Source organism: Neoarius graeffei, chromosome 13 (assembly GCF_027579695.1).
Source record: "Neoarius graeffei isolate fNeoGra1 chromosome 13, fNeoGra1.pri, whole genome shotgun sequence".
NCBI classification, from domain to species: Eukaryota; Metazoa; Chordata; class Actinopteri; order Siluriformes; family Ariidae; genus Neoarius; species Neoarius graeffei.
Window position 1 is genome coordinate 62,933,316 of NC_083581.1, and position 14,651 is coordinate 62,947,966.

At 41.4% G+C, this 14,651-nt stretch overlaps 1 protein-coding gene across 3 annotated transcripts in view; it reads right to left on the bottom strand.

Moving 5' to 3' along the window:
• noc2l (NOC2-like nucleolar associated transcriptional repressor) overlaps positions 1 to 13,967 on the bottom strand; it is a 152,046-nt gene extending 138,079 nt beyond the window's left edge. Inside the window, exons 1-2 of one of the 3 annotated variants that reach the window (XM_060938295.1) lie at positions 13,919 to 13,967; positions 3,282 to 3,407 (exon numbers count right to left, since the gene is read on the bottom strand). In XM_060938295.1, the coding sequence (XP_060794278.1) occupies positions 3,282 to 3,407; positions 13,919 to 13,938 (146 nt within the window). In that variant the 5' untranslated portion in view covers positions 13,939 to 13,967. Of the gene's footprint in view, positions 1 to 3,281; positions 3,408 to 7,183; positions 7,228 to 12,598; positions 12,619 to 13,918 lie in introns of those variants that run through there. The other 2 variants (XM_060938296.1, XM_060938294.1) reach the window with 2 other exon arrangements.
• Between the last annotated feature and the right edge of the window lie 684 nt (positions 13,968 to 14,651).

A 14,651-nucleotide genomic window follows, 5' to 3' on the forward strand; every position in this document is an offset into this window, starting at 1 on the left:
GATCATGACACTTTCTCTCACAGAATTAGTGAACACAGGGTTAGGATATACAGTCATGTCTATTATAGCACATTCAATTTAAAAGTAAATTTCTAATATTGTGAGATCTCTCGGTCATTATTCACATCTTATGAACCAGTAACACATTTCTGTACAATTTGCAATTAAGCGCAGCTATGATTTGGCTGTAGACACGAGCCTGGAGCTGGAATTCTGTTACATTTATTTATTTATTCATTTTTCGCGGTCCAAATCCTGCGCTCTGATTGGCTGGTGAGCAGGTCCATATCCTACGGTACGGACCCCGGTTATGGACCTCTGGCGACTCGCTCGTTCACAACAACAACAAACATAGTAGAATTTTTTGTCAACATTTATCTTTTTTTTTTAATAAGATTTATTTATAAGATTATCAAAAATCTTATAAATTTTTGCCAGCATTTCTCAGCATAATAGCATTAATTTTACAGCATGGATAGCGATAACGACAGTCTTCACAGCGAAAGCGAGTTTTACTACCCTGAGGAAGAAGAAATAAAAGAAAACATTTCAGGAGAAAGCTAAAACCTGTAACTTGCTAACGCCGAGCAAAAACATGGCTGAATCCTGAATGAGTCAATTTTGTATAAATAGGGGACTACATAGGCGGCAAAATGTAGTTTTTTTCCTGCCATGGAAGTGCACTTGTATACCGAGGAGGAAGCCATTTGCATTACAACCGTGAATGAGGATTCAAAATGGCGGCTCGGCTCAGTTTTCCCTTTCGGGCACTCTTGTTTTCTGTTAGAATTTGGTAAAGAAAAAATAAATAGATTATTTACCAGCTTAAGGTCGGTCCGTATGGTGAAATACCGTGACCTCGGCCTTGAATACTGACCTCGGCACAGAGGGCCTCGCTCAGTACTTTCAAGACCTCGGTCACGGTATTTCACGATACGGACCTCCCAGCTGGTAAATAACAAACACACACACACATTTTATATATATATATATATATATATATATATATATATAGTCTGACTTGGAGATTGCAGTCTGGCTGAGACCATGTGGTTATACAGAATGTATTTTAGTAATTAAATGGGAGTAATTTGTAAATATAGGACATAGTTATATCATTTAAACTGAAGTTTCAGCTATGGTCAACACACACTTTTGTTCCATTTTCATGACTTTGCAATTTTTTTTTTTTTTGTATTTGGTGTACTGCTCAAAGCGGTGAGGTATAAGAATCAAAATAAATCAAATCAAATGCTTACACTCAATTAAACGATGAAACTGAAATACAATGCAACAGGAAATAACACTCACTTCTGACGTGCGAGTGTTAAACTAGATAGAGATTGTGACTAAAGTCACAGTGATTTGCGGCAGCTGTTACAAACCAGGATGTCTGGTCACTGTACCTTATAGATCCAGAATGGTAAGAGACAAAGAATGACGCTTAGTGAGGAAAAGTTGTGCCCTGAACAAAATTTATTTAAAAAAAAAAAAAGATTGAGGAATTTTTTTTTTTTTAATCTTGAAAATTGACAGAGTTATAAGTAATTGCAAAAAAAAATCCTGTTTTTCATGGATCATTCTGGAAAAGTGGTCTGGATCAGCACCAAAAATCATAGCAACGCATTTCAACCCAGAGGTATTCTTCATGTGAAATGTGATGATGATTGGTTGAAAACTAAGGGAGAAATAGCATCCTAAAAATGTTCAAATAATAATAATAATAATAATAATAATAATATTATTATTAGTATTAAAGTAGAAAGCTCCTGAGTGAGAGTAACAATAGCCCCCAAGCATAGCATCATCATCACTTGTTCATCGCAGTGCATTATGGGGGATCGCCAGGGTCGGGAGCTGTGCAATATAGCGGATGTTAGATCAATTTTACGTGAGAGCAATGTGAGAGGAGCAATTTTGCCGTGCTCTGTCGTGGAAGACAAAGAAATTGGTGATTTAAAGAGGTGGATGGCATGTTGAGGGTTTACAGCAGGAACATCGGAATCCAAATCAAGCTTGGTGAGAAGGTAAGAGATAAGTGACAAGAACTCGTACGACCTAGAGACTGACCGAGTCGACCACATCATCAAATCTCAGAATGTCTTATCAAAACATTTATAAATGAGTGATTAGTTAAATAAAACTTGATATCAGGAAACATTACTACACAAATAAATAAATAAATAAATAAATAAATAAGTAAAATCTTTGGAAACCCGTTGATCTGCCATGTCATGTTCAGTATAAATGCATTTTCTTCAAAAAATGCTGCTAGTGAGGTACACTGAACATTATCCATACCCGAAAGAGAACCCTTCGTGGTTTGGGAGTTTTATCAGTCCGACAAGCTCGTTCGGCTGCCGAGTGCTTTGGTACATTGTGAGGGCAAAGGCAGAAGAATACTCCTTTGTTTTACAGGCTTTGGAATATCGCTAGTTTCAGACGATGAACAGTGTTGACTTATCATCATCTATAACCGAAAGGCTGTTCCGCAGACCGTGGAAATATCGCTGGGCCACAGTTTAAGTACATCTTTTTCCCACCAGACAAATGTAAGCAAACACTTATATTTCGATTCAGTTTGAAGGTTTTCGTTGCGGATTAAACTTAACCATTTCTTTCTTCTCGACTGGCAGCTGATAAAAGCTCAAATTAGGCGTTCTCTTTGCTGTGGAGAGACAGTAAAGCACACAGCAATTCACCTTAGACATGGTTAAAACCAGTCAGACAGAACAACGCAGTGTTTAACAAAGGCGAAAGTAAACAATACAACGGAGCTGACCCCGGGTATCGCCCATAATGCATTGCGGTAAACAAGCGATGATGTAATTATGGGTTAGCGTCATTGACAGAGTTATAAGTGATTGACGAAGGAGGAAAAAAAAATAAACACCCTTTTTTTCATGGATCATTCTGGATCAGTGATCCAGACCAGCACCAAAAGTCATAGCAAACGTATTCCAGCCCAGAGGTATTCTTCATGTGAAATTTGGTGATGATTGGTTGAAAACTGAGAGAGAAATAACATCCTAAAAACATTAGGATAATAATAAGAACGATCCTGAGTGAGAGTAACAATTTGTGCCAGCGCAAATTAATAAGAAATCCCCTGCTGACTGTTTTTCATTCAAACAATTTTGGAGAAATAAATTGAAGGTTTTGCTTTTCAGCGTGAAAGATTTTCAGCATGTTGCTACTGAATAGCAATAGTTTGTTGTTGTTTACTAGTGTAATTGCATTTTCTCTATAATACTCTCAATCGCAATTAAATCCATGCTTACTTGTGTTGGGATGCAGAGTTATCGGCCTCATTCTCCAAGCCTGAAGCCTCATCTTCAGACTCATTCCCCTCGAAAGAGCCAAATCCGGACAACAGGAATTCATCCACGCTCAGATCCTCCAACTTCCTGTGACACAAAACACAATACTGTACAAAAAAATGCACTTGATGTTCTAAATTAGAGGAGTAAAACTGAGCAAGCGTGTCCAGTTTGGGTCTCTTATTTTCACCTGATCCAACTTACTAGTCTAGTTCTGTACCAAGTTCAACAGGCATCATGTGAATCAGTGTAACTCTGTGTCATGAGCCTTAATACATAGTTTTCACTGACGTCACGGCATTCCGGGGAATGCCCTCCAGCCGCCATCTTGTGGGGCAAACAAAACGGACCATCGCTATTACCGGCTACGTTATCTCGGACGAATTTATGAAGTTATATAGTCAGTTTTCTAAAATAAAGATCAATGTCGGCAAAATCAAGCAAACGGAAGTATATAGATACATTGGACGACATCTCACGACAACGGTATGCAGCCAAACTGGCCTTGATTGGGGGAATTGACCCCTACGAAGTGGACAAAGATGCATTTTCAAGTGACTATGCAGGGCTGCCATCCATATCGTACCCTGATATTGTGAACTATTTCGTGAATAGTAAAAGTGCCTACACACTTGACGACCTCAAAGCATACAAGTCGCTGGAGTCGTACAATTATTTTGTCTGTGGCTGGGTCCGTGAAGTCCACCATATAAAAACAAGTGACAGTCGTGTCCTAATTACAGCCAAGGTATGTAAACATTGGAATTTTAGAGCTCTCAACACTGCATATAAATGTGTGTGTGTGTATAATATCGAGTTGATTTAAATCGGAATTGATTTACATCGGAAAGCTGCGCACATTTGCGCAGCTTTCCGATTCACTGTTTTTTTCTCATCCTTATACTTCCTATGTTTCATGGACTGTAACAGATTTGCAATTGATTGTTTATTTAAACAACTTACTAGGGCTTTGACCTTGGCCCAAAAATCATATTCGAAGTTCGTTTGGAAATTAATCTAGACATTCGAATAGTATTCGAACTTTTATTAATTATATTATTCTTAAATGCCTCACTAACACCTCGGCATCAAAATTAAATATGATATTCAGTCCACCAGGGGGCAGTGTTCAATGTCAATAAGATTACGTGTAGGAAATATGAAATATTCAGGCGTGTTTTTACAACCACTACTAATGAAACGTGCAGTGTCGCAGTAATTGGCATTATACCGGCTGACACTTTTAACGTTACATAATCCACAAACTTCGTCGTTTGTCCGTTGCCTTTTTTGTGTGAAACGCTGTTCCTTCGGTTTCCTGGTTGCTTGTACTGATGAAAGCCTCTAAACTGTAGCCTCACTGACAATCAAAGGGGAACGTTTACAAAATGAGCAGGTACTACTACGCCTACACCTAATCTGTTTTATAACACTGCCGTTCCGAGCCCATTCGTGTTGGCTTTTGAGAATGTTTGTTTTGAATGAGAGCGGTGTCAGCGGTCATGTCACTGCTTCCTGCTCACGTCTCTGATTCACAATTCAAACAAACACGGACACGATATAAGATCACAAATTAGTTTTACGTGCTCACTTCGTTAACTTATGAACTTCATGGTATGTAAATTCCACCATGTGTAGGCTAAATTAATTTAGGCCTATAGGCTACTTGCGCAAGTAAGCTAATAGTTTATTTTTATTTTTTAGCAACTATCCCAAGTTGACAAAAATAACAGCGCATGAAAGCATTACTGCGCAGTGTCGCATAGTCTACGTTAGTAATTTCATTTCTTATGTTATAACATCAGGTGTACAAAAACCAACCAAATATCTGCAGAAAAAAACAAACACCGATATTTTCAGAAGAAAAAGTCACATTTTATATTGCATTTAATCACATCAGCAGTTACATTACACTTCATTTATTGTAGGCCTATTTTACAGGTAACCTTTTTTTTTTAATCGCATTCTCCATCTTTTTTTTTCGAATCCAAAATTGCGCCACACATCACTTTTTAAATTCTCCGGAGTGCAAATCTCCAACGTGCTAGCATCTGACTCCATTGTTCAATGCGTGCCAGCTTGACGCTAACGTCTACAGGTGCCCAGATAAGACAAAAGACAATGACCTTCACGATTCACATAAATTCCACAGACGTTAAAAAAAAAAAAAAAAAAACCTGCGACCTGAACTGAAAACGTTTACAACCACATTCACAAAAATAAAAGAATTATGCCTAATGATACCATATACAGGTTCGAATATTTAGAGCTGCCTAATATTCGTTCGAACACCTCTTTTTTTCACAACATTCGAATTGTATTCGAATATCGAAGTTCGAAGTCAAAGCCCTACAACTTACCACTTATAAAATGATCGGAGCAGACTTTGCTGTGTTTGGAAGGCTGATAATCCTTGCGGTTGATTCTCGCAAGCCATAGATTTCTCCTTTGTATGCTGAGTTTCTTTGTTTGCTCGCCTTCGTGCTCCCGTACAGTGGGAATTCCATAAAAGCTCCGCTTGACTTCATCATCTGACCTATTACGACAGCTGTGAATACAACAGGTGTGCACCATTGCTAGCTTTAAATAGCCTGCTTGGGTTCTTTTGAAGACTTTGTACTCGCGCGTTACAATGTGTGCTCAGTGACCCGTATGGTAAGCTTGACCCGCAAGATGGCTGCCACTAGGGAATCCCCGACTCTGTGACGTCATGTGAAAACTATGTATAGGCTAAAGGTTACCTGAAATCAATAATTAGTGCATCTATTTTAACTCTACATAAATCAGGAAGGAGGTTTTTAGGTTCACATCACAGTGCTGAGTTTACAGTGTGAATTAGCTAAGAGAGTTATTCTGATTCTGTACAAACACCATCAAACCAAACACCGAGTTTAATACAGAAGACAAGATTTCAAATCATCATCATCATATTCCATACTCTTCTAAAGCTTCGGAGACTGTTTTCCTCCATTTGGACCTGTCAGCTGTCTTTCTTTTTGCCTCCTGTGGAGTGAGGCCAGTCCACTTCCAGATGTTCTCCATCCATGTTAGCCTTTGTCTGCCTCTGAAGCATCTGCCTTCAGCTCCTCCTTCTAGGACATGTCCATCCATCTGTAACCGCTTATCCTGTACAGGGTCGCAGGCAAGCTGGAGCCTATCCCAGCTGACTAGGTGCGAGAGGTGGGGTACACCCTGGACAAGTTGCCAGGTCATCACAGGGCTGACATTTTATAGAGACAAACAACCATTCACACTCACATTCACACCTACGGGCAATTTAGAGCCACCAATTAACCTAACCTGCATGTCTTTGGACTGTTGCCTGCAACCTTGTACAGGATAAGCGGCTACGGATAATGGATGGACGGATGGACGGACGTGTCCTAGAAGGAGGAGCTGAAGGCAGATGCTCCAGAGGCAGACAAAGGCTAACATGGATGGAGAACATCTGGAAGTGGACTGGCTTCACTCCACAGGAGGCAAAAAGAAAGACAGCTGACAGGTCCAAATGGAGGAAAACAGTCTCTGAAGCTCTAGATGTTGTTGATGATCTGAAATCTTGTTGGGGAAACCAGAGCACCCAGAGGAAACTCACACAGACACGGGGAGAACATGCAAACTCCACACAGAAAGGTCCTCGTCAGCCACTGGGCTCAAACCCAGGACCTTCTTGCTATGAGGCGACAGTGCTAACCACTACACCACCGTGCCACCCCTCTAGGACACGTCTCTCAAGGAAATTATAGTCTCTGGAGATATGTCCATAGTAGCACAGTTTCCTCATGATTATCATACTTAATATCACCGGTTTGGTGTTTATTCTTTCCAGGATGGTGTTGTTTGTTATCTTCAGGGTATCTTACACTGAAAGGATTCTTCTGTACGTCCACATCTCAAATGCTGTCAATGGAGCACTTGCATGTGACGTCACAGCCGATCCAGATTGTGACAGACGCCATCTTGTCAGTCAAACGCCATTTTCCGCCTTCTACTTCTACCTTTTCTTCTGGAAAACCCTACTATATACAATTCTACTACAACGGCTGCGGCTACAAGCTCTCCCTACCTGTGCACGTTTTTTATGTTTATTTTTGTGTGTTGTTCGTCTGTACCAGACTTCAATATCCACTACAACCGTATGGACTTACTGGACATTGGTTTCCAGCAGAAAATGACGGTTTGTAGCGATTTCCATCGCATGCACAACATTCCGGACGAGATAGCGAGACCAGCGGGGTCTCCGTGGATTGTTATCGGAAGCAAAGCGAAGGAGGCGGCGTCGGGAGCGGAAGCAAAAGCGAGGCTGCAGGCAGAGCCGGCCTGTTGACTAAGCTCAGAAAACAGCCACTCAAATCTCCACTGCTAAGCCTTTACCTCTCCAACGCCAGAGACGGACGATTTGGAATTACAGCTGGAATTACCTTATTCTATAATCGGCTGGTCAGTGCTATACTCAATACTTAAGTGACTTACCCGTCCAATGAGGATTATTTTCTTGTTTACAAGATGCCACGGTTGACAAATCCTGAATTTCTGTAAAGATAACTGTCCAGAGATTTATAAGCACGCAGTGCTTCACCACTGAACAGCGACGGAAAGTTAATGAGGTAATTATACACGTCTGGGTATTCCGCTGGCAGTTCAATATCCACTGACACGGTCGTGAAAACTCCGTCCGGTAAGCCATAAGGGTCACTAATCTGTAGATCGTTTATTTTAGACATATATCTAATCTGTTCATTAGAAAAATGAGCCGTGTAGTCTGTCGGTTGAAATTGATCCATTCTGTACATGAGTGCAGTAGTATTCAGCTGTGTTTTTTACCGACAAGATGGCGGCTGTGCACTTTCCGGTCACGTGACTGCAAGATCTCTATTGCTTTTCATCTGCTGCTTTGAGTGTCCATGTCTCACATCCATAGAGTGCAACTGACCATACCAGACTCCTTAAGAGACGTAGTTTGGTGTTGATGCTTACAGAGTGGTCTTTCCATATGTTCCAGAGTTTACTACAGATGGAGCATGCCATTCCTATCCTCCTCCTTATTTCTATGCTGCATTTCATTTGTGCTGTTTAATTCTTCCCCAAGGTATGTGAATCAATGCACTTGTCCAATTTTATTTGACCTGATGTATATATATGCTTGTACGGGTGACTTACTAACTACCATAACCTTGGTTTTCTTGACATTCACCAGCACCCCATAATCTGCCGAGACCTGAGCCACACGATCGAGAAAAGCTTGTAGGTCATCTTTGGTTGCGGCTAGAAGAGCAGTGTCATCTGCATATCGCAGATTGTTCTTCCTCCTATTTTGATGCCAGTGTTGTCAAGGATTGCGATCCTCATGATTGCCTCGGTGTAGATAGTAAAGAGGTGTGGGGAGAGGATGCATCCTTGTCTCACCCCTTTTCCATTGCAGAATGAATCAGTCTCTCCGAATAGGGTGTGAATGTGGGATGATTGTGCAGTATATGGTTTTTCGAAAAGGGCTACTAGGTGTGGTGGTACTCCTAGTTGGGTCATTGTCTTCCAAAGCTTGGCATATTGCTGGGTTTCAGTCACGTGACTTTTCTTAGCAGTTTTACCAGAAATGAAACAGCTGGTGGTCTAAACAGCTACCGTAGTGCAAACAACTAGTGATAACTTAGAGTATGCTCGTAATCTAGAAGCCACTGCTCGCTTTAGATATATTCAGCTATGTGTAATGGAATCCACCCCTACAGTCTGGGAAAGAAGGATTTCTCATATGAAAACGACCCTTCAGTCGAGTTCCCTGATATCTCAAACTATCTGGTGTTGCAGATGTATTTCTACAGCGCAAAACAGATGAAAGTGTCAGAGTACGGAGGCTTACAACTTTTTTGTATGTGGCTGGGTAAAGGACCTCGGTATCAAGTCGCTACCGAATTAATCCTGTATTGTTTTTGCCCGTGTAAGTATGTTTTTGCCCATGTAAATATGTTTTTTTAAGCTTTTCGTTCGCGTCCTTACTAGGGATGTTAACCGATGACCGTTTGACCGATGGTTGACCAAATCAACGTCAACCGGTTAATTTTTTTTTGGTTGTCGGTTAAAAAAAATCAATCGTTTTGAAGCTGCCGATTTTAGAGCGGAGAACCTGGAATTCTGTGTTGTAAACACTTGGGGCATGCCATGCGGTGTAAGGACGACAGCTGACAAATCAGAAACACCCATTCAGTCATGTCTCGCCCTCCCACCCCAGTTGAACACAGCTACCACTCGGCAAAAGAAAAGTGTAGACACAGGCTTTTTAGCTTACAAATTACTATTCTGTTTTTTTTTAAATTATTATTATTAGAAGGCACATCGAGTTTAGTCCTGCCTTGGCCAGTGCATTCTGAAAGTATGTTTCGGTCTGTAGCCAACAATGCATGTTATTGCAGATCATATCTCTCCACACAAACTAAAGGCGCAGATGCCGACTTTTTCACGGCTGAATCGTGCAGATCCGATTTTTTTTTGGGGGGGGGGGGGGGGGGGGGGGGGGGGGCGTTGGAGTGTCTGAATAATTTCATCAGAGTAAATTCTGTATTAAAATTACTAAATAAGCAAATGCCGTTACAGTCCATGAAACATAGGAAGTATGAGAAGAAAACAGTAAATCAGAAAGCTGCGCACGTTTGCGCAGCTTCCGTGAAAACGTGCGCAGCTTTCTGATTTACTGTTTTCTTCTCATACTTATACTTCCTATGTTTCATGGACTGTAACGGCATTTGCTTATTTAGTAATTTTAATACAGAATTTACTCTGATGAAATTATTCAGACACTCCAACGCCCGCCCCCCAAAAAAAATCGGATCTGCACGATTCAGCCGTGAAAAAGTCGGCATCCGCCAAAAGGCGCACCGTTTGCATCCCTGTTTAAACTCATAGGTTAACCGGCTAATGAGGCTCGGTGGTCGGTCAAGATTGTTTTTAGTTTTCGCCATCCCTAGTCCTTACAACAAAGTGCTGCAAGTGTAAACAAACAATAGTTCACTTGATTCTCACTTGTGTTGGCTCTTATCTCTCAGGTAAATCATTCACAAAGATCATCAGAAACCCCTTTAAAGACCTGGATCTTAGTTAAACAAGACGGAGAAGTGATCACGGCGCATTGTGACTGTACGGCTGGGGAAGAAATTTGTCGCGACCTTCATGCATATGGACTTTGCGAGGAGTAAACAAAGAAACAGCTGGGGACTTTAGCGCTTCGTGACTAAAAAAAGTACCATAAAATAATGACACGTAGCAAGAAAAGTACTTGGAAAACACTAAGGACATAGCAAAGAGGGAGATACAGTACAAAACTTTCACCAAGTGATCACTGCAAACTCGAGCATGCTTCGACTCGGCTCCCTTCGATTTCGGTGAGAGGTTCAAAAGCCACCTTTCTCGACATTTTTTTGTGAAATCCTGTGTTCGTTCACCCTTTTTTTTATTAAGTTTCTTCAGGGTTTCCCGTAAACTATCAGCTTCACAGTTTGGTTGATTCGAACAACCTAAAACAACGCAAGCATAAGGCATTTTTCACGCGAGCAATGAATCTTCTTCGTACAAACGCTTTGTCAACTGAGCTTTGGTTGACCACCAGTTAAAGTTTTGAATAAGTGATGAGGCGGATGTGACGTCACGTGAAACCCAACAATCGAAGGCTTTTGGATAACAGATGTATAAAGGAATGTCAGTTTCCCTTATTTTCTCCATTATCATGCACATGTTGAAAAGCTAGTCTCTGGTGCCTCTTGCACTTTTAGATTTCAAATAGCTTTCTATAAAACCCTGAATATCACAGTGTCCATAATTCACAGTGTAGGAATAGCTGACCAAGTTATATACAGAATCTCAGGTACAAACCCCAGTTTAAATCTCAGATTAAAGAATTTTTATTCACGAGATATTGTTCTCAGGAGTCTTCAGCTTTTATTCAGTTTTAAACATTTACTTACACTACCGTTCAAAAGTTTGGGGTCACCCAGACAATTTTGTGTTTTCCATGAAAAGTCACACTTTTATTTACCACCATAAATTGTAAAATGAATAGAAAATATAGTCAAGACATTTTTCTGGCCATTTTGAGCATTTAATCGACCCCACAAATGTGATGCTCCAGAAACTCAATCTGCTCAAAGGAAGGTCAGTTTTATAGCTTCTCTAAAGAGCTAAACTGTTTTCAGCTGTGCTAACATGATTGTACAAGGGTTTTCTAATCATCCATTAGCCTTCTGAGGCAATGAGCAAACACATTGTACCATTAGGGTGGGGTTTACATTAGACCGTATCAGCGGATCATCAGATTAACGTTTTTAAAACGATTAGCGTGCACACAGCAACGCCAATACACGATTAGCGTGCACACAGCAACGCAAATACACGGATACGCTCGGCTCTGCAGGCATCCTGCGCTCCAAATCACTCCGCCCTGAACAGCGAGTACCCTCTGGAGGGTGCGCACTCCGGCCCTGCGCAGCTCACAGAGCGCGCGAGTGAAGTGCACGAGCAGCGATTCGGGACTGAGCCGCTGTGTGTGTGATCTCAGTGCATATCGGGCATGCGCGTCACTTACCACTTGCAAGTGGAAGGATGGGAAGCCTAAAGACAATCATAACTACACAATGGGCAGTACTTGCATCAGTATTTGCAGTATTTTCATACTTTTATACTCTTTAATGAAAGGTGATACAAGGCGGAAGTCCGCGCCATTTTTCAGCAGTCGCGTCACATGACCAACGCCAGCGAATCAGGAAGGTGGATGTCACAGTGACGTTGTCCAATGACGACGCCAGCTAGAGCTCAGCACAGCGTATCCGCGTATTCTCAATGTTTACACAGCACCGGACCAGACACGATCTGGATTGAATACGTGGACCCTGGCGGATTCCCGTTTCCAGGCGTTTTAATGTAAACGGACAGTGCATCCGCGAAGAAAACGAGACAGATACGGTCTAATGTAAACTTGGCCTAGAACACTGGAGTGATAGTTGCTGGAAATGGGCCTCTATAGAGATCTTGCAGTCACGTGACCGGAAAGTACACAGCCGCCATCTTGTCGGTAAAAAACACAGCTGAATACTGCTGCACTCGTGTACAAAATGGATCAATTTCAATCGACGGACTACACGGCTCATTTTTCTAATGAACAGATAACTAGATATATGTCTAAAATAAACGATCTACAGATTAGTGACCCTTATGGCTTACCGGACGTAGTTTTCACGACCATGTCAGTGGATGTTGAACTGCCGGAGGTGGAATACCCAGACGTGTATAATTACCTCATTAACTTTCCCTCGCTGTTCAGTGGTGAAGCACTGCGTGCTTATTAATCTCTGGACAGTTATCTTTACAGAAATTCAGGATTTGTCAGCGACTCAGATGTGGCATCTTGTAAACAAGAAAAAAGCAATCCTCATTGGACGGGTAAGTCACTTAACTATTGAGTATAGCACTGACCAGCCGATTATAGAACAGAATAAGGTAATTCCAGCTGTAATTCCAAATCGTCCGTGCTGTTTACCATGGATCTGGCGTTGGAGAGATAGAGGCTTAGCAGTGGAGGTTTGAGTGGCTGTTTTCTGAGCTTAGTCAACAGGCCGCTCTACAGCCTCGCTTTTGCTTCCGCTCCCGGCGCCGCCTCCTTCGCTTTGCTTCAGATAACAATCCACGGAGACCCCGCTGGTCTCGCTATCTCGTCCGGAATGTTTTTTTTTTTTTTCTCGTCCGGAATGTTGTGCATGCGATGGAAATCGCTACAAACCGCCATTTTCTGCTGGAAACCAATGTCCAGTAAGTCCATACGGTTGTAGTGGATATTGATGTCCGGTACAGACGAACAACGCGCAAAAATACACACAAAAAACATAAAAAGCGTGCACAGGTAGGGAGAGCTTGTAGCCGCAGCCGTTGTAGAAGAATTGTATATAGTAGGGTTTTCCAGAAGAAAAGGTAGAAGTAGAACCAGAAGTAGGAAATATGGCGTTTGACCGACAAGATGGCGTCTGTCACAATCTGGATCGGCTGTGACGTCATATGCAAGTGCTCCATACACCTATGGAGATATTGCACCAAAAACCAGACATTTGCAGCTAGAATAGTCATTTACCACATTAGCAATGTATAGAGTGGATTTCTGATTAGTTTAAAGTGATCTTCATTGAAAAGAACAGTGCTTTTCTTTCAAAAATAAGGACATTTCAAAGTGGCCCCAAACTTTTGAACGGTAGTGTATTTTTATTGCATACTCTAACTTTTGTTCACGTGTTGATCATGTCACTCCTTTTGGACCACAATGGAAACAAACGCTTGGACTTTGTGTTATCCATTTATTATTATTATATTATAGTATAATTTTCATACAATGTCATTTTAATAATGAATAAATCAATTCAAAAACTCAAAAATAAGTGCTAATACTACTCCCATGTAGCTCTCTAGGTGGCTAATGCTAATGTTCAGTTCTTATTACATATTAGAGAAAGTACTTGTGTTAATCAATCAGCTCTCCATCCTGTAAACTCCCTCTATTATCTAGGAACAATCCGGATTAATTATTTACGCTGTTAAAGAAATACAAAAAACATCGCACTTCACGTTACCTCTTGGTCTTTCCTGCCATGCTGGATTGCAAACGTGCTTCCGGATGCACTACCCACAATGCACCGCTGTGCTCTGTTGATCTTTTGGGTCGCGTTGTATTCCAACACCGAGACTCAAAGCTTAAAATTAGCACAGAAAATTAAGATGACACTTTTTTTTAAAAGCTATGTACTTTTTAATATGTGGTTAAAATGTTTATTAGATAATGTAACTCGTTTTTTTTAATTGCTCAATGTTTGAAACTCCGCTGTAGGCGTTACGTAAAACAAAAAATTTATTTGTTTCTTTCGGCTTTCACGGCTGTCCAACAGAAAGAAGGGAGTCGGGGTTGCCAGGTGCGTACTTTTCGTGAAGGTACTAGCACAAGTGAATGATTTGAATGTGACTTTGCATCATTTGCATCCATATATAAACCATTAGTTCTGTACACTGCTGTCTGACTATCCATCCATTTATTATCTGTAGCAGTTTATCCTGTTCTACAGGGTCGCAGGCAAGCTGGAGCTTATCCCAGCTGACTATGGGCGAGAGGCGGGGTACACCCTGGACAAGTCGCCAGGTCATCGCAGGGCTGACACAACCATTCACATTCACACCTATGGTCAATTTAGAGCCACCAATTAGCCTAACCTGCATGTCTTTGGACTGTTGGGGAAACCAGAGCACCCCCACGCAGACACGGGGAGAACATGCAAACTCCACGCAGAAAGGCCCTCGCCGGCCGCTGGGCTC